Source organism: Anser brachyrhynchus (genome assembly GCF_964034855.1).
Source record: "Anser brachyrhynchus genome assembly, chromosome: 1".
Taxonomy (NCBI): domain Eukaryota; kingdom Metazoa; phylum Chordata; class Aves; order Anseriformes; family Anatidae; genus Anser; species Anser brachyrhynchus.
The window spans coordinates 67,324,894-67,350,270 of NC_137694.1; the positions used below are offsets into that span (position 1 = coordinate 67,324,894).

At 40.7% G+C, this 25,377-nt stretch overlaps 1 protein-coding gene across 4 annotated transcripts in view; it reads right to left on the bottom strand.

Moving 5' to 3' along the window:
* Nucleotides 1-25,377, bottom strand: part of RERG (RAS like estrogen regulated growth inhibitor) — a 109,698-nt gene that overhangs the window by 12,938 nt on the left and 71,383 nt on the right. For all 4 annotated transcript variants that reach the window (XM_080562299.1, XM_080562297.1, XM_080562298.1 and 1 more), the window contains one exon: nucleotides 6,448-6,504. In XM_080562299.1, the coding sequence (XP_080418425.1) occupies nucleotides 6,448-6,504 (57 nt within the window). The remainder of the gene's footprint in view (nucleotides 1-6,447; nucleotides 6,505-25,377) is intronic.

The following is a 25,377-nucleotide window of genomic DNA, read 5'->3' on the forward strand; positions in this document are numbered from 1 at the left end:
GTTATGTATCATATCTGCAAACTGCCCTTGTGGTCCCTGAATATTATAATTTTGCTGCCAGAATCCCCAGCTACAGATGTTATATAGGCAAAATTACCCTTCTAATAGGTTTATTTATTATTTATTTATTTATATATTTTAAGAAAAAAAAAAATCCTTGCAACAAGATTTCCAGCAGGAAAAGTCTTCTTGCCAAGATAAACTTTGTCTTCCCAAAGTGTTTTCTGCTGTTATTGCTACAGTGGTGAAATTTATATGTCCTGAGCTGGTCTAAAGAAGAAGAAATTATCTTGTCACAGATAACTCAGGGCAGTAACAGGGGTATCTCTGTCCCTCCATCAAGCACTTGTAACTTTGTACAGTCTTTTGAACATTTCATGTTCAGCTGGAAAACAATGCTGTTATCATGGGCCTTTCATAATCGAGCTAATAGGAGATAAGTTGGTACAAATTGCTGTCACATCTTGACTGATTCCTGCACGTTTTATGCATGCTTAATGGTGTCTTCTGAGCTGAATATATGTTGAGTAAATAGGACTTTGTAGAAACACCAACTTGCTTTTTCCCATGTCCTAGTTGAGAAAGAGTGAACAAAAACCTGAGCAACTTTAAGAAATCCTGGCGTAGTTGAAAGGGAGCAAATACTCTTAAAAATGTTACCTTTAATCTAGTAATCCTAGCAAAATTATGATTTTTCTTAAGACACGTGCTTCTTTACTATTAAGAAGAGAAACCGTAAAGAATTGTCTTTTCTCTATCCTATTCATGTTAAATAAACTCCATGTTTTCTGTTTCAACTTCATAGATGGGCCAGTCTGTCATGCACTGTTCTGCTGATTATCTGCTCGGAGACAATTTTCCTTTCAGAGAATTAGCAAAGCTGTATGAAATATGTGATCAGCTAGAGAAAGACATCTAGCAACAGTGTGAGAAAGCCAAGTGAGTTTTAGAAAGGTAAACAAGAATATTAACTCCTTGGTTGCTGTTATTTTATAAGCAGACACTTATTTAAAATTATGTCTTTGAAGAAATGGTGTTTCTGTGTGCCTTTGATGTAAGAGTCTTAAAGTAACTGGTACCCTTAGAGTTAAAAGATTTACAATGCTTCCATGAGATGAAGTATTTTATAGGTGAGAAGCAGAGGCAGAGAGACTACAGGCAACAAATCAGTGACAAAATCAAGGAAAAAACTGAGGAACCTGTCTCCTGCACTTCCTTGAGGTTTTATTTGTGTGGTTTTCTTCCCTATATGGCAACAATGGATGTTGTAAGTTCCTGTGTCTCAAAACACCTCATTCCCCACATTTGTACATCAAAGTGCTAATTTAGAACAAACAACACAACTGAGCTCATAATTTGCTCTTTTCACCTCTTTCTTTTTTTTTTCTTTGAACTTGGTTACCCCAGCTCAGCTTCTAGAGGAGTGAATTGTCCTGATATGTTAAAACAGCAAATGTGTTTTCAGTGAAATACTGCAAAACTTATTTTAAAAAGCACCCACTTAGCCATAGTTATGATTAATTTTCTTTTTTCATCTTTTGAGCCAGGAGATTCTCCTTGCCTGTCATAGCTGATGGAAGCAGGTAATTTGCTGTTGCTCATGAGGTAATTTGCAAGCATCAGTGCTGTCTGTCTGCTGATGAGCTGATGCTTTCAGCTTCTTCCTTCTTTCTACCCTCTCTGGAAAAATGAATAGACTGGTTCCCTTAATGACTTGCCCTGTTTTTAAAATCAGGGATGCTGAATCCATTAATTATCACTTGTCTGACGGCAGACCACAGTACCTATCTATCTTTGAGGAGAGTGAAGGTACAGTAAATTATGGGCACAGCCAATAGCTCACGGGGGCAATTGCTGAGATCCAGACTGTTATTCCTAATTCCTGGCATCAAAAAGAGCAGCTATCCACAACACACTTTACAACTGTGACATGAAGTCCTGGATCACTGAGATCCGTGGGAGTCCTGCATTCAAGCCAGAACTTTCCCCACAGAAGGTGGGTGGCCAAATGAGGGCCTTCACACCTCTGCCTTCAAACTCCTCCCCACAGAGCACGTCCATTCCTGACAAGATGGTGGCTGGCAGCAGGTGTTAGGCGTTTATGCATGTCTGTCTTTGGGGCACCCAGCCACAAAAGGCAGCCGAACCCCAAGAGGGCTGTGAGGGCAGCTGCTTGCTGCTCGCAGGCTGCAAGCTCTTCCCCCAGCCAAGCCACCGTGGTGGCAGGCAAACCATCAGCTTGCTGCCACCCAGTTCCTGGCAGGCCCTACTGAAATCATACATAGGAATGCTTGTTTTCATAGTTCTTTTTTTTTTTTTTTTTTTTTAACGAATCTGTCTGCAGAGCCAAACTGAAATATAGCACAAATTTCCAGTTCTGTATTAAATCTACCACAGAGACATTGCATATGTTTGTGAAGTGCTTTTAGGCTGTGGGTTAAATGGTGCCCCAGCTAGGCCAAGGCGGTTTTTAGGCTTTCTAACATCACAGTGAATCTGCTTATTAATTGGCAAGTTGGATTCTATTTTTAAAACATTTAATGAATTTTTGGTGAAATTCATGTGGTAGCCTAATCCCCTTTCTCTGTACATATTTAACTAACTAAAAGTGACTAAGTTTAATGCTGAATTCATATACTTAACGTTTTAGAAAACTGTATTTTAAAAATACAAATAAATATATTTTTAAAAACATGCAGTTCCAGCCTATTTCTATGTAAGTCTCTCTCTTTGAACCTTCTAATTTTGTTGCACACATGGGATACTTGTGTGATTTATTATAAATAAAGATAGAAACTGGAAGCTCATTCACCTTGATAATACCGGGTAACTAATTAGTCTGAGTGATTTGGCACCTTTTCAAAAAAATAAGCAAATAAAAAATAAAAACACGCCAAGATGGTGACAATGACTTGCCAGTTAAGCAGAAATTATGGAGTAGTCAAGGCTGACAGTTTGCACTCCCCACAAAATGACCTTTGCTGCAGCTCTTATCCCTTGGCTGTGAATGGTCAAATAAAAAGCACAGTGGTATGTACTTCTGTGAAGATGCAGCTGTCTTACCAGTGCTTGCACAGAGCCAACATCATGCACAGAAGTGGCAGAGGTGCAAAACCCTGACTTCCTTGGCGGCTCCATGTGCCAAGATTTGCAAGATTCAGTGGTGCTGCTCCCACCAGAAAATGTTATTTTGTGGTTTGTAATTTGGCTCCTGGAGATACAGCAGCATGTCCAGATGCTGCTAAAAATATTGTCCTTCATTTTCTTCTGGCAGGTTAGAGTAGTAAAGAATATTTATAATGTGTGTTTTTCCTTTTCAGTTAAAATGTGCCACCCTTGAATTAAGAGCATAAGTTGTATTTTTTTTTATTTACCCTGATATTTAACTTAGAATAATGTTGAATTTCCATCCAGCCTTGTAGAGCTTGGAGAAAGCTTTTCTTAAAATAGGAATTATCTGGGGTTTCTTTGCATCAGAGGTCTAATGGATAGTAGAGAATTTGACATAAGAAATAAACTGTAAACATGACACTTGTCACAGCCCCAGTGATTTCTGGCAAAACCTCCTGTTGCTCAGCAGCTAGATAGTTTGCATCTGTTTTACTTCTACCCTTTGAACATTACTTGACAAAAACTGAATAATCTCCATTTAGGGCAAATGTCTTAGTGACACAGCTTAAACTTTTTTAAATTGGCGGAATATATAGATATCCCTCTTTCCACCCAACCATCAGTCCATTACTGCTAAGAAGAAAAAAATCTGGTAAAATTTCTCAGTAATCAGTTCAGTGATGTTTACAGGTAACTGGACACTGAGGCACCAGAGAATGACCTTGATAAAGACAGAAGTAGATTCTCCAAAGCACTTTCTCAAAGCTTTTGAAAGTATAGTCCCTTTATGTTTGATCTCTGAAGGCCTGAACAATGGTTAGAATATCATGAGATTTGTAACACTTCAGAGCCTCCTCTGAATCCTGTTGTGATACATGGTTTGAAAAATAGTACTTAAAAAAAGTATCTAGTGTGCTTCTTCCATGAGAGATTTCTGTGATTATTGACAATAGTTTATTAGTTTATGCATTTCTCAAACCTTTTCCTCTGAGCAGCTTAAAGCACTTAGCTTCATAATAGCCGTAATACATAGCTTAGGCTGTTTTCCTCTAAACTGGGTGAGACTGTAGAATTCAGTAAGTCAGAAAAGACTACAGGCTGGGAGATGAGTGGTTGGAAAGCTGCCTGGCAGAGAAGGACCTGGGAGTACTGGTTGATAGGCAGCTGAATATGAGCCAGCAGTGTGCTCAGGTGGCCAAGAAGGCCAACAGCATCCTGGCTTGCATAAGAAGCAGTGTGGCCAGCAGGGCTAGGGAGGTGATTGTCCCCCTGTACTCGGCTCTGGTGAGGCCGCACCTCAAGTACTGTGTTCAGTTTTGGGCCCCTCGCTACAAGAAGGACATCGAGGTGCTCGAGAGAGTCCAGAGAAGGGCAACGAAGCTGGTGAGGGGTCTGGAGAACAAGGCTTACGAGGAGCGGCTGAGGGAGCTGGGGTTGTTTAGCCTGGAGAAGAGGAGGCTCAGGGGAGACCTCATCGCTCTCTATAGGTACCTTAATGGAGGCTGTAGAGGGGTGGGGGTTGGTCTGTTCTCCCACATGCCTGGTGACAGGACAAGGGGGAATGGGCTAAAGTTGCGCCAGGGGAGGTTTAGGTTGGATGTTAGGAAGAACTTCTTTACTGAAAGGGTTGTTAGGCATTGGAATGGACTGCCCAGGGAGGTGGTTGAGTCACCATCCCTGGAGGTCTTTAAAAGACGTTTAGATGTAGCCCTTTAGTGATATGGTTTAGTGTAGGACTTGTTAGTGTTAGGGCTGAGGTTGGACTCGGTGATCTTGGAGGTGTCTTCCAACCTAGACGATTCTGTGATTCTGTGACTTAATTGTATTGAAATAGGAGTATTGTATGCATGAAAGCTTTTCACTTTGCTAACAGAAGACAATCCTGAGGGCCATGGTTGGTTTGCAGTTGTGTTAATTTGTAAAAACAGAAACAAACGTCAAGCCTTATGCAGCAAAAAGGATGTAGAGCCTTCATAATGGGGCAAAAAATACTAAATCTTGCATCATATATTTTAGTTTGTGTGCTTCAACAACACAACTATGATGTTTTTGCATGCAGTGTCCTGATAAGACAGTAATAAACTTAGTATATAAAATCTTTTGTATAATTATGGTCTTCTATTGTCAGGTTCTGAAAATGGCATATAAATGATGGAAATGTGAAGTTTAATAAAATATTATACTGAACATCCTACTGTGCAGGACAGGTGACATCAACATATTCATCAGTGAATTATATTAGCAGGTAAAAGAATGTATTTGAGTTCAGATTGTTCTGAGAATTACTTTCCCATGATGAGAGTTCTGATATCTGTCATTTCTTCATCTTACCAGACAAAAAAACATAGTATGATACTAGAAACTTTCCTTTGTTGAAAGGGCTGCCTGGGTTTTGTAATAAAGTGTATTAAAATTTAATCCTGTTTGTTTCTGCTATGCAAGCTTATATTGTTCTCTATTTCTTTAGCGTGACCTCTTAGAGAAGGAACCCTGAGAAAGAAAGAGATGTTTAACTGGACAATGTTTATTCAAAGCTCCAAAGGCAGGTTAGGAAGAAGATGGCAACACACTTTAGGAGAAAAGGAAACTTCCCAGCTCCTTACTTCACACCTCATCTCAGACTTCTTGGCCTGGATTTTCTATGGTGCTGAGCATTCAAATAGACTAACTTCGGAACTAGTCAGAAGTTGGCTCAAATTTTCAAAGGCTTCTAACTCAAAGAATCTGAAATCTTTTTGAGCTATCTGTGCCAACTTCCCAACAGTGCCAGACCCAACCCAGCTGAGTGGGAGCTGTGGAGAGGACACATTGATGCACTTCTGATGCCTGGTGTCCCTATCTGCTTACTCTAGAAGTGAGATGCAATGTATGTTTGAAAGGTGAGGACTATGAACTTAGCTAAGTGTAGGCAGAGTGTAAATACCTACACATTTTTTTCCCCTTGAATTTTTGAGTTACATATCCCAGAAAGTTTATTCTCCAGCAATCGCTGGCTGGGTTATCCAAAAGCAGAAAACTGATCACAAGCTAAATACTTTAATTTTCAGAGTGGAAATAATAATGCAATTGCTTTCAGAGGCAAAATTCCCACTGACCTCTGTGTGGGCAGGATTGTGACTTGTATATTAATTCCACTTTTGTTTGAGTGCATTACTGCTTCTCTGTTCTGCCATCTTAGGTAATAATTTGTTTCAGCTTTAAATGACCATACAGAAGCTTTCTACAGCAAATTTAAAGGTTGTCCGAGGCTCAAAATTTTAACTCTATGATTTTCCATTACTTCAGACATGCTATTATATGCAATGTACCACATATATACAACAAAATGTAACCTACCTAGTGTTGGGTCATACTCCCAGATGAACCGTTTGGTCAGGAAGCGTACAACAAGAGCTGGAGGAACAAAATGTTTCCAGGTGAGATGCACAAACCATCAGCTTGCCCAGTTTATAAAATTTTACCAGCATTTTTTTTTCTATATGAATTCTCATGTAGCAGCTCCCCTGAACTGTGTGTGGAGTTCAGCTTTGCTTATGGGGGCAGTCAAGACCTTTTCACTCTTTGTGGCCCACAAACACTTGGCGGTGGAAGACATTACAGCATTAATCATTTACCCATGTAATAATGCTGGAAAAAGAATACCGAGAGGTTTTCAGTGCTAACCCCCAACAATTTTTTTATTTTTTTTTGGTCACAATGGCTTGTACTGTTAAAAAGACAAAACAGAATTCCATTTGTTGTGCTAGGGGTTGGATGAACAGATGACCTTTTTTTTTTTTTTTTGAGGGGGGCGGAGGGGGAATGACACATGGGTTTCTTTAGATTTCCCATAACCCCATCAGGGTTGGCAGGTTTTGAACCAGGATGCTTTACAGCTTCAAAACCAGAAGTGTTCATAATCATTTAATTTCTGAAGAAAAAAAAAAAAAAGGCAACAACAAAATGTTCCCTCCAGATTTTAAATCGTGTAAGGTAAATACATAAGTGGCTAAATAGCTTCCTTCTGCATCTTGGCATGCTTTCCTTGCAACCACTTATTTTCAGTGTTTTGTGTACTTGTCCCTGGAAGTAATCAGCTATAACATCTTAAAGTAATGGTCAGCAAATGGAATTAACGAACTTGCAGAAATTGAAATAATACTTTGGATTTTGTTGCACTGGATAACTAGTTCTCAGTTTCAGTTTATGGGCTAAGGTCTTGCTACTTATATTTTTGTATAATTTTTTTTTTCTCTCTCTACCCCCCTTTAAAGACATCCTCCAAAATCTTTGTCAAGATTTTGATTATGTTCTAACCATCAAACTTAAAGCTAAGCACAACCTTGAATTTCTAGTGAGGTAAACAAAGTGCTCACCCGTGCCAGTAGTTCAAAATCCTCTCTGTGTTTCCAAACTGGAGCTAGTGGTATCACCACACTAGCTGTGATTGCATTGATTTCAGTTATAGAAAAAGCCCTACAGGATTGTTCTGTTCTTCCAGCTGCAGACAGACAGCAAAGGGTGACACTTAACCCACTTCTGACCCTTTTCAAAATTAAAGCAGTAGGAATCCCCTCCCCACTTCCTACTTCTGTGCCCAAGAGTAGGAGAAGGCTCCACACACTGCAGAACAAAACTAATTAATTCAGCTTTGCTCAGTTGGAACCTATTTTCTTAAATACAGTCAGAACATTAGTTTTCAGGAAGATTTAACTCTGCCTCATGCTTGGAGGGTAATAAGAATCTGATCCTAAGGAAATGAGATCACTAGACAAGATGCAATTTTAAATCAGTGTTATTCTTTTTTTTCCTTAGGAAATCCTATTTTTTTAGCCTTTGCAGAAAAGCTCTCCTTGGCTTTCAGAGTCCATGTGGCAGTTCTTAGCTAAAGTTACTTTTCAAGCCATAGTCATAATGTGGATGTCATTATAGTACAAGAAAATCTCTGTGTAGCTTATTTTCCATCCATAATGATGTCTGCACCAGTACTTTTTTTTTTCCCCCATGGTTTGCCTCAGCTGTAGTAGTTTAAACATCTTGATATTTGAAAAGTTTGGTCATGACTCTTCTCTAATTAGTAGTAATTTGTTCCCTAATTGCTAGCAAAATACACAGCATGTTCTATTTTGACTGGGACGTGGTGCAGGGTAAAAGTTCTGACATGCTTTCAGAAGACTCCTTATCATGTTACTTTTTGAAAGCAGATTTTAAAAATGCTTCCAGGGGCACTGCGGCCCACAAGGGTGATAAGCCTGCTTGCTCAAGTGTTCAAAAGAAACAGCATTTGCTCTATTCCATCTCATGCCTGCTGCACACACTTTTTCAGAAGTTGAGATTGCAAGGTATTCCTCCACCCTCCCAGAAAAAAAAATGGTTGGCGCAGAGAAACACATAGTTTCATGGAAGCAGAGTGGGCTCTCAGATGGACTCTAAAGATGGAAGACCATAGTTTATTTTAATGTCAGAATAAGAATTCACGTGGGCATAATCATGGTCTGTCTTGCTTGTCAGCTTATCGCTGTGTTGCTGTTCTTAATGAGCACCACCCACACATACACAGCAATGCTGATAGAGCGAAGAAAACCCCATGGGACGGCTTTTATTGCACCTTTCTGTCTTATGACTGTGAGACGTTGGCTCGCAGATGTCCAGGAACAGTGCTCTGCTTGCTGCCTTGGGACTGCTGCTGGGGTCCTTGGGCATGCTGTGTGCAATGGCAAAGAGGCGACGCGCTGCCACCCCTGTGGGCATGCAGCTGAGCGGGGCAGTGCTTCTGAGGCAAGCCACTGCTGGTGTTTGCACATGGCCCTTCCAGCTGCTCTAATATCTAGCCAGGCAGATGCTTTCCTTAGCTGTCTTCTCATAGTATTAGACTAAAAACCAAATGGTATGTAGAATAAATGTATCAGGTTCAAAGTTACAGGTGCCTGACTTTTCACAGCTGTACTCTGAAGGAAAAGCAGCCGGTTTCTGTCTGTTGCAGTGCCTTACACTGGAGCCTGTGCCTGGGCTTGCAGTAGCTAATGGAGAGAAAGAAAAGACAGGAAAGTGGGGGAAGCCTGCCCAACTATTTTCATATTTAAATGTGGTCCACTTCCAGTCGTGATAACCTTGTACGTGTAGATGGAAATCGCTGGAGATGAGAGTCAGTGGTGATGGGGAAGAAAATCTGTTAAGCATTCACATCTGAGAAAGGTGGTAGAGTGCAGCAGCTCTGAGGGAGAAAAGCTGATATTGGACATAGCCAAAATAAAGGAGGCGAGGCCAGATGGAAAAACAAAGTGTGGTAGAGCTGGACCACAACAGCTGAGATGAGCCTGGGAGAACACAGATACAGGTGCATACACTGGGTGAATTGATACAGGCTTTGCGTGTTACTGAGATGAAGAACTAGTGATCACAGATGTGAGCTCAAGTGAGGAGAGAAAAAGTAGGTTGGATTTTCCTCTAGCAGGGGAGGTCTGTATGCAGAATACAAATACTTGCATACTCAGGAGGAAGCTGAAGAAAAGAAAGGAAGGGTGGGAGGAGGCTGCCATACACAGGGCCGCTAGTCTCACTCGCTGGCTGGTCTCAGCAGGGAGAACAGCAAGCCCAGCAGGGAGCACTCTTGAAACAGTCCCAGCTTCTCTCCTTCATGGCAGTGGTCACTATCCATCCTATGGACTTTTCCACTTCCACACATTTTGACAAGGCTGAGGGTTAGCAGATGCATTTTACAGATGAGGAAAATGAGATGCTCTTGATCCAGTGTCGGCCCTGTGTATAAATAATCACAAGATGTTTTAGATAGGAAGCATCTTCACCTCCATCTCATTAAAGTTGCTTAGCAAATGGACTTCTGACATCCAGTTGGATATTACAACAATGTATGCAACTTGATCTGATTTGACTGGAGAGAGTCAATGAGAGGAGAGCTGGGAAGGGAATGCAAGTGATTAGTCTAGACCAGCTTGCTGGCTCATGCTGCCTCCCCTGGAAGTGATCCCTCTAGAGCAGGGATATTACTGTGGAGCCATTTTGTTTATGTTGAGCTCATTTACTGCCCGATTGCGTCACTTTTGTTTTAGTGAAATAACTTCTGCCAGCAGAAGAATCAGAAATGAAGACATTAGGAATTCACTACACTTAGGACTGTGGCATTCAGATTTCTGCTGCTGGCATAAGTGACGCTTCAGGCAAAGCAATAAAACTTCCTCACGCTCAGGGATGGTGCAAATAAAAAGTTGAGGTCTTGTTTCCTTCTCATCTTAGCAAAGGTGTGTGCGTTCTGCTTAACCTATTAGCCTTATTTAGCTCTAATGCTAAATAATATTGAGTCAAAACCAACCCAACACTTTAAAATAATTGTATTTGCAGTCTGGGTTTTGATTCAAAAATAACAGAGATTGAAAAATGTATGAAACTTTATTTTCTGATTAAGCTAGGTGACTAATTCCAGTGTTCATATTAAAACCACCATTTCTGGTGCTCATACTAGAAAAAGATGAAATGCATTTTGAAGCAGAAAAGACTTGGATTGATGCAGTACCTAACAGAAGTGAATTTCATTGTCCTCTGCAGAGAGTAGCCCACGCCCTTCCCCTAACACATATTGCTTGTGAAATGCATGAACTTGCAGACTTCGAAGGAAAGAATCTCAAGCAAACTGCAGTTTGGATTCCCAGTGTGTTTTTTCGGAGACATGAGCATTACCTAAGGGAATTGATGTAATGTCCCAGCAAAGGAAGAATAGACTCATGTCTCTTCTTGCCTTTCCTCACACCCTCTCTTCCAAGTCAGCTGTTTTGTACAGGGTTTAAATTAGGGTAGATCTTGGCCCAGGACTTTCATTCACTCATGTTTAAACCTTCTGCCTTAGAAGTTTTTCTTGGAGAAGAAACATGACTGTCCGTTGAATACATTTCCACTGTAACTCCACTGAAGACAATGAAGTTATACCAGGAAATAACTTGGCTTATAAACTGAGATTGTCAACCACATAATTAATCAGTTTCTTTGGGACTTGTGTGGCTGAGGCCCTTACTCAGCTTTGAAGCTCAAAGTCTCAGTCTGTATCTTCTGGAACACTTTTTTTTTTTTAATTTTGAGTTTTGTTTTAGATCTTTTTTTGTATTTAGAAACATGTAAATGCTCTGATAAAATGTGCAGACTGCCTGAATACATATCTTTGTGATTTCGTTACTGTTTCAGCTAATGCAGGCTGTGCTTTTGGGGTCAGGAAGAATGGAAACTGGGATTTATTTGAAAAATGACCCCCTTCCCCAAAAGCTACAGAGTTCAAAGTTATTCTAGGAAAAATAACAGTTCTCTGCAGTGAAATAACTATGATGACTCTTTTATGCCATGAGAATTTTCAGCTATAAAAATGATCTGAAAAAAGTCCCATTATTTAACATATCAACAAGTCTGTTACTGGTGCCGTGATGACGTGTCATCAGTAAACCATACTTGGCAGGAGACGCCAGAGTGGTTGAAACCAGTTGTTATAATGATCAAAAAGCACTTCCACAGGCCAAGTATTTCATTTTTTAAAAGTTGGTATTTTTGTCAGAGTTCATCTCCCGTTCGCTCTCCGGGAGGCCTCTCGTGTATCTGAGTTTCAGAGGACCTGGAGCACGTCATGAGCCCAGGTCTGGCTATGCAGCATGCTGGCATGGGGTATGCTGCCTCTTCAGAAAGCTCTGTGCCCAGCTTGGGAAGGTAATAGTTTGTTTTAAAACCACTACCATGAAACTTCTAATTTGCTTCTGAAAGTGCAGGTATTTCAGGGAGAGGGAAGAAATAGTCATGACTTCTGACGGTGTTTGTGGGCCTGGGTTCAACTTAGCTTTGACTGTCTCTCAGCTAATTCAGCAACATGGGGTCGTGAGTGGTGAGTTAGACATCAACAGGAGGATTTCTCTGTGTTCCCTATTCTCCTGGCTTCTGATGTGGAGACCTAACATGCTTGTAGCAAACTAGAAGGAAACTTTAATGGAATGTAAAAATGGTCTGTTTTAGACTGCCTTGCTTTCTCATACTCTGCATATTTTATGCATGTTTTAATCACTTTCTTAAGCTGTGAACTCCTTAGAAAGATTACTAAGTGTGCTTGTATGTTTTTTTTCTGTAACAGCATAGTGAGTTCCTCCATTGACTATGATGATGTAAATATCAAAAGCATATATTACCTGTAACAGTAAATACAGAGTAGGATTGAACAGCTGTGTGACAAAATGTGTTACTCTTGACTTTCTAAAGGTTATGCTTCCTAGTGTAATGTAAGACATTTTCTTCAGCTGTAATGCAGTAATTTGTTCAATTAGAAGTCAATAACTGACCTTCTTTTGGCAAGTTGTTTGGGAGGACAGTGCTGTTGTGGAAGAGAGACCAGTCATATTCATCTGTCTGTTAACAAGCTTCCAAAGGATCTTCATCTTTTGGTTCTGACCACATATCAAAGTAATTAGCAACTTGTTTTAAAACCCCTGTCACTTTCCAGTTTCTAGTGTGCAGTCTTGGATAGTGTTTCTTCTGTCAGTGGCAATTCCAATTTATCTCAGATGTTAACTACATTTCACTGCTGTGCAAAGTATCTGCTTTTAGGAACTTCTGAGTGGAAAGCAGCTAGAGAAAAGTAATTTGTTTCAAGGAGCTCACCTGAAACTCTTGCACTCCATAGTACTATTTATTTAATTATCTCCTCTCAACTGTCTTAATAGGAGACTTGAAGGAAACTCTAATTAGATTATTTTGCAAGTACTTTTTAATTGAAAAAAAAAAAGGCAGAGAAAAAATAAGTTGTGCTTTTAGCAGAGCACACACACTAATTTACTCCTGTCTCCACTGAAAACAAATGTAAAAGTCATTGCCATCTGTGCAATGAAGCCAACGCTTGCAGGTGCTCACAAACCAGGAAGGTGAGGGATCCTTTTCCCAGCTTGTACAATGGTAATTGCTGTATCCACATCCATGCTCATCTCCAGGATGGCTGTTTGCACAGCACTCTGCTCCCCACGTGTTTCTGCTCTCTTGGTCACTGATCAGGCCACGTGTGGGCTGCACAGGCCTTGGGGTGCTGCTGTCTGTGTGTGTCCTGGCATGGGCTCTTGGGGGTGCTTAGCTCTTCAGCCACTTCCAGCTGTGCCTGCTCCTGCTCCTGTAGGCTGGCAGCTTGCACACCACTTAAATCTGATGTTGGGGAGCTGTCGGTATCTCCCTTCGCAGGTAGAGATGTAGTCTAGGGATAGAGCCCTCAGGTGAGAGGGAAAAATTGCCACTGCTGAGAGACTGGGAAGAAAGCAGCCTTGGCACGGGCCTGCTAGCAGGACAAAGGCCACCTTCCTTATTCAGTACTAAATATGGAAAATGTGAGAGTCCATACTAACCATATCCTAATGTTGATAGCAGGAAATGCTTTTTGCCTTGTTTCTGGCATGGTAATTTCATGATAAAAAGAACTTCTCCACATACTCATCTGAAAAAGACTACTGCAAATGCTGTGAAATATACAGTCTGATAGTCATTCATCCCATCTCCACCAAGCAGGAGGATTTTTCTAGTAATATTCTGCCCATTGCCTTTTATGCTGGAGGCATTTTCTTTACAACAGTAACTGCATGTGACATATAAGCAGGAAGTTTAATTTATATTATATTATCCCATTCCACAATATACTGTTGCAATATAAGGTTGTTTTTTTTACAGGATTCCTCTCATATAGAAGACAAATGATCAGACTGGTGCGTCTAATGGTTTTGATCATTTTAGAAATGCAGAGTGTGATATCCATACTTCTACCATTTCTCCACTCTTGGCTTTATTGTATAATTTGTTATGTCGCCCCTTTGTGAAGGATAAACTTTCTGGTGTGGTATTACTAACACATATGGTTTTTCAAAACACAGTTAATGATAACACCTCCAGATGTTTGTGTGCTCAAGACAGAGTGTACTTGTGATCAGGCTATAAAGCAAGTCTTACATATGAAATCACACAAATAGCTGTGAATTCCCTGCATAACTGACACAGGCAAGGTAAGCTTTGAATTTGCATGCTCTTTTTGAAAGATACTGGACAGAGAAAGGTTTAGTTTTCCACTCAGTATAAAACTTTGACATTAAAAAAACAAAAAGCAACAAACAAAAACTAATTCCGTTACAGGGAGATGGCAAAGATGCATGTTCTTGACTGTAGCATCCAGCAACTACTCCATAGGGTGTTTGTTACCAGCGTGGCACAATGGGAAGGGACAGCAGACTGCTCAGTTTGGATATGCCCTGAGCTGCTCCTAGGACAGTGTACAGCTTCTGCCTCGTGCCCTGCTAGGGCGAAGGGAGGAATGTGCACCAGCACAGAAGGAAGCAACTGCCAGTGCAGAAGCCAGGGGTTGTTGCCGTTCTGGTTTAGTTTGGGGTGTTTATTTGTTTTTACTTGATTTTGAGTCTCTCCTTCAGTAAAGAAGGCAAGAGAAGGTGAATAAGAGGAGCTGGAAGAAAGGAGAGAAGTTGCCTTACTAGAGAAGGTCCACATGCCCTGGGAAAGTGGTGGACCCCTCTCACAGCAGTCAGGGTAGGGAACACAGACTCATGACCAAAAAGGAGATGAAGAAATGTTGCCAGTACAGTGAAAAGCTAGCTCTGTGTGAATCCTTGGTCAGGGCAGGGACCACTCTTTTTGTCCCAGCTGCTCTGCGAGAGTGACCTGTCTGCCAGCAGCCTCCTGGCCATCAGTGTAAGGGGGAGGCAGCTGGCAAGGAGCTCAGCTGACCCATTCACCTCACCCTGGAGTTAGTGATCTCTGGTTTCTGGTGATGTTTCACCATCCTATGGACTGCTCTTCTTGCTGGGGCAAAAGACATTTTGTTTCACGGGGTATGCTGTGGCCTCATCAATCCATGCTGGAATGGAGCAGCACGCTTTTGCAGCTAGGCTAAAGATTTACTGTAACTCTAAATGCCTAAAAATAGTTTTTTTTTTGTTTTTTTTTGTCAGTCCCTGATGAGTCAGGCTGGAAGAGGGGGCAGTTAGCATACTGTGAGCAAGGCCACCATTGTTAATGCCAGATTACTGCGTGAATTTGTAGCCTTCAGGATGGCAAAAATTACCTTCATGAAAGTGCCTTGCTGTACTACTGTTGCACTTGGTCTGTACTTATCAGGACAAATGGTAACTAGAAATGGCATGAAGTGTACCTTCTATCATTTGCCTCAGGAACCCAGTGATGTAAAGGGATGCAGTGCTCCCTATTTCATTTTGGTAGATGGCACTGGCTGTTTCTGTGTGGTCACAGTCTGAGCAGAATATTTATCGCTTTCTCCTCCTGAGCCTGACTGTAATAACTTTCCTGTCTCACATTAACTCCGTGCATATTTTATCAGATGTGACTGCAACTCATATCTTGAAAGATCATCTGTCCTGTATAATTTCCAGTTTCCTCTGACAAAGGAGCTTAGATGAATGCTGGAACATTATTAGTTTGTCAGCTGTATTGACTGATCAATATGCTCATCAATAAATAGATGCATGCCTGTAAAGTGCCTGTGTCACAGGGGAATGGGCATTTAGGGCAATAAAATACACTGAAAACTGACTCATATTTTCCATAGACAACTTTTTTTTTTTAATATAACAATAATGATTGATAAGATCATTGATAAATGTTACATCTTTTTAATATGGTGCACAGTACTACATTTATGGGAACCCATTGTTTTCAAATTGTATAATTAGTTGAATTTGCATTGCAGCTCTTTGCCTACCTGGTACTTTAAAGGCAGAAGATAAGGAACAAGGGATTGTTTTCTTTCTGATGGGCTCATTGCTGAGTACCTGAACCAGACACCTGGGGAAGTTCCCAGAAGAAAGAATGGAGAGAGGCATTTGAGAACAGACATCAGAGAGTGACAATAAACTACAATGGCTTTCAGGCTTCTGTGACTAGGTGCTATCAACATAGTGTATAATCTTCAGAACACCTCTAGCATCTCATTGAAAGTGGTTTCAAATGTCCTGATGGCTGTTCTCATATTGTATCTCTCTTTCTGTTTTTTGGCGTTTTTTGTTTCCCTCCCTTTGTTTCTCTAAGACATCTGCTCCTGTTACTTGCTTGCCACCTGGAGTCTTGAACTTTTATTTGTACCAGCATTATTTTTTTTTGTTGTTACAGTAAACAGTTTTTCCATTACATGTGGGAGATTAAGAGGCACAGCAGCAGGAGCAGAGAAGCTCTTTAAGAGAAATGCTATCATTTCCACAGTAGGGTTCACAATCCTAAAGAACAAGAAAAATGAATGATAGACTGTGTTCAACAGTTAAAACACAAATGCTATGGACAATATGCTTCTTTGTCATGGTTCAAAGAATTATGTTGCAAAGTGGAAAAATGATTATCTGAGGAAGAAAATTTAGGCTAAAGCTTTTCTAACCTATTGTAGATAGAGATGCTCATTGCTAGAGGCAAAGTAAAAAAAAAAAAAAAAAAAGACCCCAAGGGAGATGGGACCAATAGGCATTAAGTGGTAACCAACAGTATCGGTGGCAGGATCACCTTTTTTCTTTTGTGGAGCAGGCTTGAAGAGCAGGTGTGGGTGGACAGAAACTTTTCATAAATCATTGGCAACCAAAGCCTGTTTCAATTTGAAACCTAACTGTGATCTGCATGATCTCACATACTGCTCATACCATACAACCAGTGCCAGCAGGAAGATTGACATACAACTCGGAAGTAATGATTTCCCATCAGAGCTACAACATGTTAGGTTGGGTGATGATAAACAGCATCAAGTGGTCCAGCCAGCATGCTACAATGTGGTGTGCTTGGTTCCCAATACTAGTAATGGCATTAAATTAACTTAAACTAATCCATTGTTTTGATAAATAACTCTAATCTCCTATCTCTGTCTGCAACTGCAATTTTGTAAGCACTCATTTGGTGCCTCTAATAATGTGGGGGCTTTTATTAGCCTTCTGCTTGGAATCTGGACATGCAGTCCTGGGAACAGTTCAGACTAAACTAAAATTTTGTGTGTTGCAGGGGGGAAGCATGATCTAAATTTAAATGGTAAATTTCTGCTTTCATTTTCAATACTTAAGGGGATTCAGTTACTAAACATCATACATCTTCAAATAAAATAAAAACCACAGTAGTAGATAATGGACTTTGTGAAAGCTCCAACTTATCTCAAGCCTGCATCTTGGAGGATTAACATAACTTAGTTTATGGTGGTCATCACAGCTGCCAGGAGATCTGGCCCTGCCTCTCTGGAGTGCAATAGATACAGGGAGTGTTCTGGTCTCAGCTAGTTAAATAGCTATACTCAAATAAAAGTATATATCAAGAGGAAGCTCTGATACATTTTACTCATGAAAAATAGTGAGTTATTCCCCCCAAAACCGAGGTGCTATTTGTATGAGATTCTTTTGCACATTTTTGATCCACAGAAATTACACAGATGGCAAAGATAACCAGTCATATATTCAAAATTCTCACAGTCATTATCTCATTCAGTGGTTTACGCAGTTTAAAGTGACCTTAGCAATGGGATTTTCTTCATTCCTTTTACATGATGCTGCAAACACCAAGTTCCTGTTTGTTCTGAGGGGACGTTCAAGATCCCACGGCAGTTTTGCAAAAGCATTATGTCAGCTTTTCCTGCTAGGATCTTATCCTTAATCCTGAGGATCGGTAGGTATGTGCCACCCCCACGGATTGCAGTGTCAGGTGTTCAGAGACCCTTAAGGTCTAAAGAAGTTTGCAATTATGATGATGTGAACTTGTTATTTTCCCAGGCCAATCTGATAAACTGCTCATTGCTGAGTTGTCCTTCTAATGCTTTTCTTAGGAACACTTCCTCAGTTTCACCCCACAATCTTTTTAGAGTAAGCAGAGAGAATATAAACAATTCCACTTTCTCTGCCAGCAGCTGAATAAAGAAATATATGCTTATTTTTCCTGTTACTGTCCTATAGAGTGCTGTAACCTGGCTGCAGCAATCTGCATTTGCTTAGCTGTTGATGATGACATCATATGAATCGTGAGGAAACACAGCCCTGGGAATCTATAATCTTGACAAGTAAGAAAACCTTCAATTGCTTGTAATGCAAGGCTGATGCAGTGGCTAGGGAGCCAGTCTGAGATGTGGTTTACATTCCTTGCTCTGCCATGCTTTTGTTTGATTTTGCCCAAAATAATTAGTGATTACATTTTAAATGTAAGTGTGCCTAGCAGAGCAGAGAGGTAGCCAGCATCACATTAATAACCTTTAGACAGTGTTGGTCTCTAAGGATGCCATTGCGTGCTCTTGTCCTCTCCGTCTGTCCCCACCAAGTCTCTTTTTGTCATGCCCCAGTCTAAGTGCACCCATCTGGTCGTGCTGATTCACGTTGTTGTGAGGAAGAGCACCACACGGAATCAGTTCAATTGCAATCATTAAAAAAGATGCTCTTTCCCCAAGATTTTTTTTCTGTTAGCCCTGATCATTCCACTGATCCTGGGAAAGGCACAATGTCTCCAGAAGCCAATGTGGCCAAACTGAGAGCAGAAGGTGGTCTTGTGGGAAAGGTGGGAAATGCTTAAACTGGCTTAGCTTCTGCAGAAGATGTGCCCTACATCTGATGATTTCACTTATGCTAGGGCATTTCTAGAAATTCTTTTTTAGATGTGTCTTCTGCTTTCAGCACCCGAGCAGCTTTTGAAAAACTTGGTCTTTAGTTTCTCTGCATGCTCCTCAATTTCATCTGGAACCTGGATGTAATTGTATAGCTGTGGAAATAAATGGATTATCACTGCAGATAGGCTGATGCTGACAAAGCATAAGTGTTTAGGAAATATAAATATTGTTTTTTACTTGGATGCTGAAACAATGCTTGCATAAATGGACCTTTAAAGAAAGCATTATTTGTTCTTTGTTGTTTCTTAGAAGCTGTGTTTTCCATGAGCTGTTCACAGACAGCAAGAATATTCTGTGACCCTGAGTTCCCTACTGCTTCTTATAAAGGAGACAAATTTAGGTGGCATTTTTTATTTTCCTCATGCTCCCCGACATATCCTCTCCAGCAGGTAAAGATGAGTCTTGCGGTCTGACAAATAAGTCTGCTGCAGGGTGGGACGAACTCTTCAGCTCCAGCTGACTTCAGCCAAAGCTGCGCTCCTTACTCACTTTTCTTATCGGAGCAAAGGTTATTTTTCAAGTAGTCTGATCCCCTCTTTATTTCATTGTTTTCATATAGAAGAAAAGATATGGTCTTTAAGCTCCACTTACAGGCATGGCCTGCCCTCTGGGCTCACTGTGCTTATACCACAGAGCACCTGGGAGAGTCCTAGCACCTCCTGCCCATCCAGATCCACCTGAGGCAGATGTGACCAAGCCCCAGTGACATGGAGCCCTGAAGGGGGCAATAAAACCCACAGCAATCCTGTTCCTGCCCCTCCATGGCTTCTGCTCCAGATGGGTTTAGCTACTTTATCTCTTCTGCATGTTATCACAGAGGAGGAACAGTCAAGGCAGTGATTGCTGCTCTCTCCACTGATTCTGAGGTCATAGCCGGAGGAGGAATTTTATTATTCCTCCCTATTCTGAGTTCCTTCTCCCATTTTTCAGAGTCTAACCCAAAGAAAGTGCCATAAGTGGCAAGAAGAAATGAATAATTCACTGCTCTAAAGGAATGAGCGTGGTCTGGATAGAAAAGGGACACTTTATGTACTCATTTTAATTAGATGAAGAACAAGATTTAAAGGTATGTCACTCATTGATATAGTAGATAAGAAGGCCATAACTGTGTTTAGGAAAGCAGAGAAGCAGCAGACAATCATTGTAACCTGTTGTCAGATAAGCCACTGTAACAGAAGGTATTGGCTGGAAAAGAGAAAAGCATTCCTGGAAAAAACAACAACAACAAAACAAACAAGTAAAAAAAAAAGACAATGAAAGGACAGAAAACTTGCATGCCACAGAAATTTTTCTTAGGTAATCAGGCATAAGGAGGCTGTTTGTGATTGGGCTGTTGAATTGTTCAACAGCTAGAAGTACCCTGCCATTGCTCAATATAGCTATATATTTCTGCGATGACTTTTGTACTGAATTTTTCCTTCTCTGGATGGAGCCTGAGGCATAGCCCACTGAAGTCATCAGCAGCTTTGCCTTTCTCTTTGTAGGTTGGAGCTTATGTCCCGGGGGGTGGGGGGTGGGGGGGTATTTAGGTGCAATGAGATAAGTAATCCTCTCAAATTGATACCAGCAGCAGCCCCACCCCTACTAGAATGAGAAGCAAGACTGAAACCACAGTGTCTGCCATAGCTGGTAACAAGAAGGCTTACGCTAAATTCCTGCATCGTAGAGCAGTCTCCTGAAGAGAGAGCTTCTGATCTCTCCAGTGTTTTCTGTGGGGGTTCTTGCAAACATTTCACTAGATAATGATCTTATACTGGAGTGTTTGCTTTGCTATTCAGGGCTCTGAAAAGCTTGTCTTCACAGGAAAATCATCTCACGTGAAATAAAATACAATTACAATTCCTCAACAGCTCTTACATGGATAGGCATACTCCTGGTCTTTCTCTGGTTGATTAAACCGTTTTCAAAACTCAATGTGAAAAGTATTTTTAGGACAAATTCTGACTGCTGGGGCAGGGAACTTCTCCAAAACTATCTGGCTACCTTTTCTCCCTGCTATTTATTTGCTCACCTCCTTACCTAGGCTTGCACAGCTGTCTAGATGGTCCCAGTGAGGATCACTGCAGCCACTCAGCTGCTATTGCCAGGGGGCTTTATGCACTTGCTGTGGAATATGTTGGCAAAGCTAGTCCCTTGGAAGCGTGTCCTTTTTTAGTGTCCAATTTTCGTCAAAAGTATCACTTCAGGTGCTTACCTGCATCTTTGTGTCACTGTCACTAAATCAAAAGTCCTCCCACTCCCTGCAGCTCCCTCAGGAGGGGAGGTGCAGAGGGAGGCGCCGGTCTCTGCTCCCTGGGATCGAGCACAGGGCACGCAGGAACGGCACAGAGCTGCCAGGGGAGGGTCAGACCGGCGGGCATTGGGAATGTGGCTTTACCAGGAGGGGGTCAAACGCTGGGACAGGCTTCCTGCAGGGGTGGTTGATTCCCCAAGCCCCGCAGTGTTCAAGAGGCAATTGGGCAACGTCCTCATGAATATGCTTTAACTTTTGGTCAGTCCTGAAGAGCCCTTCCAATATAATGGTTCTATTCTATCTAAAGAAAGCATGTGGGCTAATAGAAGAAAAGAACATCTTATGGATGTCTGTAAACACACAGCTAATGAAACATGGACAACAACTACAAGCTAGGATTAGACTCAGCTGTTGCTTTGTTATGTTTTTGCTCCACCAGACCTGAGCTAGCTTCCAGTTAGCTGTCAGGAGAGTGCCTAATACAGGGCAGATGGATGTACTATAAACCATAACAGGCGACTAATGAATCTAAAGGGGTATCACAGGATGGCATGCCAAATGGGTCATGGTAAAAACATTTCTTCAGTACAATGCCTGAGGGAGAGCCTAGGTAGTTCAATTTATATATTGGAAGTACAGGAAGTACGTAAAGAAAAATATGTATCATTACAACTATTGTAAATCACCCTTATTGGTAGAGATTTTACTAGAAACTTTTTGATGAAAATGTTGCCATTTTAGGCTAGTGCCTATCTGACCCCCACCTCCCATATTCTGAAAGGAAATCTGAAATGCTTCTAATTTTGGTCAAATTTCATGGCAGGTTTCCCCATCCTCCTGCTTGAACACTCTCTTTTTCTTTTCCTACCCTTTTCAGAAGTAAAAATATTTTTTTTCAATAAAAAAAATTATAAGAGGAAAAAAATGTGATAACTTCCTAGCTAACTATGTTTTGAACTAGTTCTGATAAATAATTCCAAAGATGTAAATAGTCATAATGCTAAAATAATTCTTGGGATTACCATTGTCAATATAATACATTTTCATGGATCATGCTGTCTTCTCTTTGTTTTGCAACATAAAAACTAGATGACATACCAGTTTGAATCTGAAAAGATCTTAAATCCATCAGCTGATGTATTATCAACTGGTTTGATGTTCTTGCTTGCCATTGCTGGCAATTTTATGTAAATCATGTGTTTGCATTCTCTTTACCAACACTTGCCAATCAAACCATTAAAACAGATCACTTTCCCTTTTTCAAACATTTCTTTTCACGACTTTCACAAAAAAAAAGAACTCATGTCCCTTTCTCTGTACAACAAGAAAACTCAGCCTGGTTTTATGCAGGTGATGCAAACATCAGAAAATCAAGTACCAAAAAGGATTAATGAGTAACTAGTTCCTTCACAAGCTTGGTGCATGGCTGCACAGCTGATGGCCCATGGGTCTTTTCCATCAGGTCCTGGCAAAATGATTTTTCCACTGTTATATAGGATCGTAAAATGTATTTGTATCCAAAAGCCCAATCTGAACAAATTCCTATAATGTCATCTTGTCACTGGTTGTCAAAATTTTGAATGACCTCAACTTAAAAGACTGGGAAATCTTTCACATGCCTTTTAAACATTTCCCAATCACTTCAGTGAGGTTAGATTTTTATTTATTTATTTATTTATTTTCAAAGTACCAGATCCAACATCAGCCTCTGTAGATGTTCTAATTTACTGTGAGTGTAAGTATATTTAAGCTCTTAAGATGCAAATAGTGGCCTAATTAGATCTTCCAGAAGCACCAAGTTTCCTGGCACTTATCTGCAGCTCTGGGGACATACTTATGTTAAAAATTTTGGCCCTCAGTCTCTGTTTATAACTTGCAATTTCTGCTTTTTTTTTTTTTTTTTTTCCAAGAAGGAGTACAGTCCTTGTACCTCTGCCAGTTTAGAATTTGCTTTATAGGTTATTTCATACATATATATATATAAATATATATAAATAAATATTCCCATAGCTTCTTTAAAGTAATTGGAAGTTTTGTGCATTAATATAGAATTGGGTGACCAGCACTACATTATATGGGACAGCAAAGTAGAGGTGAAAAAACATGGACATAAATCAGGAGAAAATACAAAATTGTTAATGTGTTTTGTTTACTCAGAGGTAGTCACACTAACAATGTTTTTCTGCAAGTCAAAGTAGTATTTTTTTTAGGTTGCTAATTCTACCAACAGTACTCAAATAGAGAAAGAGAAGTAAGGAGGGTCAGTTTAAAGGCTTAGTTGAAAATAATTAGGAAACTTCAAATGATTTTTGATTAGGTTCTTAAGTCTAAGCAAAGCAATGACAAAACTCTTTTACCTAGCCTACTTAGCTAGGTGCAAGAAATGTTTAGTTGCTCACTTGCATGATCAGGAAAATGGAAGAAAATTTGGAGGCTTAGACTAAAATCTAAGCTGTTAGGGACCTATTCATAACAGCTGGCTTTAGCCTTCCAAGACTAATTTCTCCAAGATCTCTAACTGATAGAGATGCAGAGGGTTGGTCCTTCGTAATGCAAATCAAAAATGTAAAATTACACTTCTGCATTGAATTACAGTCTGGAGAACCCTGTCTCTGTCCCTTGGATACAGAGTTGCAGGGAGCTAACACCTCCCTGCTTTTTTTTTTTTTCCCGTCGCGTACACTCAGGTTCCAGTAATGCTACGGATATTTGGGTTTCTTATGTACGCAGGGTCATTTTGACATACTGGAGGGCAGGCTAGGGACATTCCAAGGATCTCTGTGAGTGCACTGAGAGCTTGTGGTTTTCCACAGTGAACTGTTAGGAAAACTTGTCTGTTTCTCTTAGTAAGAAATAAGAGAAAATAAATGGTCAAAGCTATGGACTACGTATGACTAATGCTTGTGCTACAGAGCGGGTAGGTTACCAGCCTAAATAATAGCCAAATTTAGGCTCGACCAATTTGATGCAAGTAAAAGTAGTTGACCTTAAGTCAGAGGTTTGTATGTGTTAACAGAAAAGGGCCATGTGGAACCAGAGGAAATTCACTGTGAGCAAGATAAAGGGAGAGAAAGAAGCAAAAAATGTCAGTAGATCCCCAGTGGAAAGGACAGCAAACACTGATACAGACAAATGCAGTCTGCAATTCAAGTCAACTGACATACCAGTAATAATAACAAATAATAATAATAAATAAAGCCAAATAGAGCCCCAAGATTCATCTTTCTGATGAATTTCTGTTTTCAATTCAAGTCCATATCTAAAGTAGATGGGACAGGGAGAGAGAGGAGTGATGATTTAGCAATGGCCAGAAGCTCTAGAGCCTATGTCTTCACCTACACCACAAAAAGAGAGTCCTACAGAGTGGAGAAAATGCCTCTTATATGCAAGGCTATTTCTGGTATAGAAGTGAGAGCAGAGCAGTCACCCACACACATAATGAAGGTGATCTCCTGGTAACACTGCTTTTCCTTTAATTCTAACTGTGCATTTAATACACTAGTTTTGATAAAGTGAATCAGTATAGAGGCCTCTAAAGCAGAGTGTTGGCAGTAGAGGATGTCTCTGGATACCTTCCCTTCCTTTTGCCAGCTGGATAACTGGCTACTGCCAGAAAATCTGCACAAAAATGGCTATGCCACATAATTAGATGAGGCCCTGTGTTTCTAGCACGCTTTGCAAGGTATCTTTGCTTTGCACTCAATCATAACAGCCTGCTGAGCAGACCTGCTGCAGTTTAATTAAAGCGTCTGGGTCCACCTCCTGTTCCTCTTTAATAACATTAGTCAGAAGTGAATTGTCTGGTGCCTGCCTCTTCCAGGCTAGCGTGAGCTGCTGATGCAGAGCTGGCCAGATTGGTTAATTGCACCCCTGACTTTTAAAGGTCAGGTCTTACAGAATCTAATAACACTCAGAAGATTTCCAAAACAAGGTAGATTGGAAAGAAGAGTCTGGATTCCTCTGATGTGACGCTGCCTATTGAGGCCTGGGACAGATCAACATCTGCAGCTCCCCAGCTGAGCAGTTGGCTGGTCCTGCCAGCAAGGGCAACAGCCAGGCTGGAAAGGGCGCTTGCAAGGGCAGCTTCATCTCTGATTTTGAGCAGCTGGTAGAGTTGCACTGACTTCTGGAGGTATGCACTAAAGGAAAGAGGGCAGAGCAAGAGAAAAGTTTATCTCAAAGAAAGCTGTGAAAACACATCACTACTCAGCTGATTTGTCTATGTGTAAAGGATTGTATCATATCCCAGAAATTCTTCATCCTTAGCTTATCCTAATAGGAAAACTGAATAGTTGCTCAAGCAATATCAGTTGGGATAGAAAAATGCAGAAATTTGAAAACCATCTTGAGAAGACTAAAGGATGCACATCCTCAGCTTCTGTCACGATCTAACTGTCCCAGT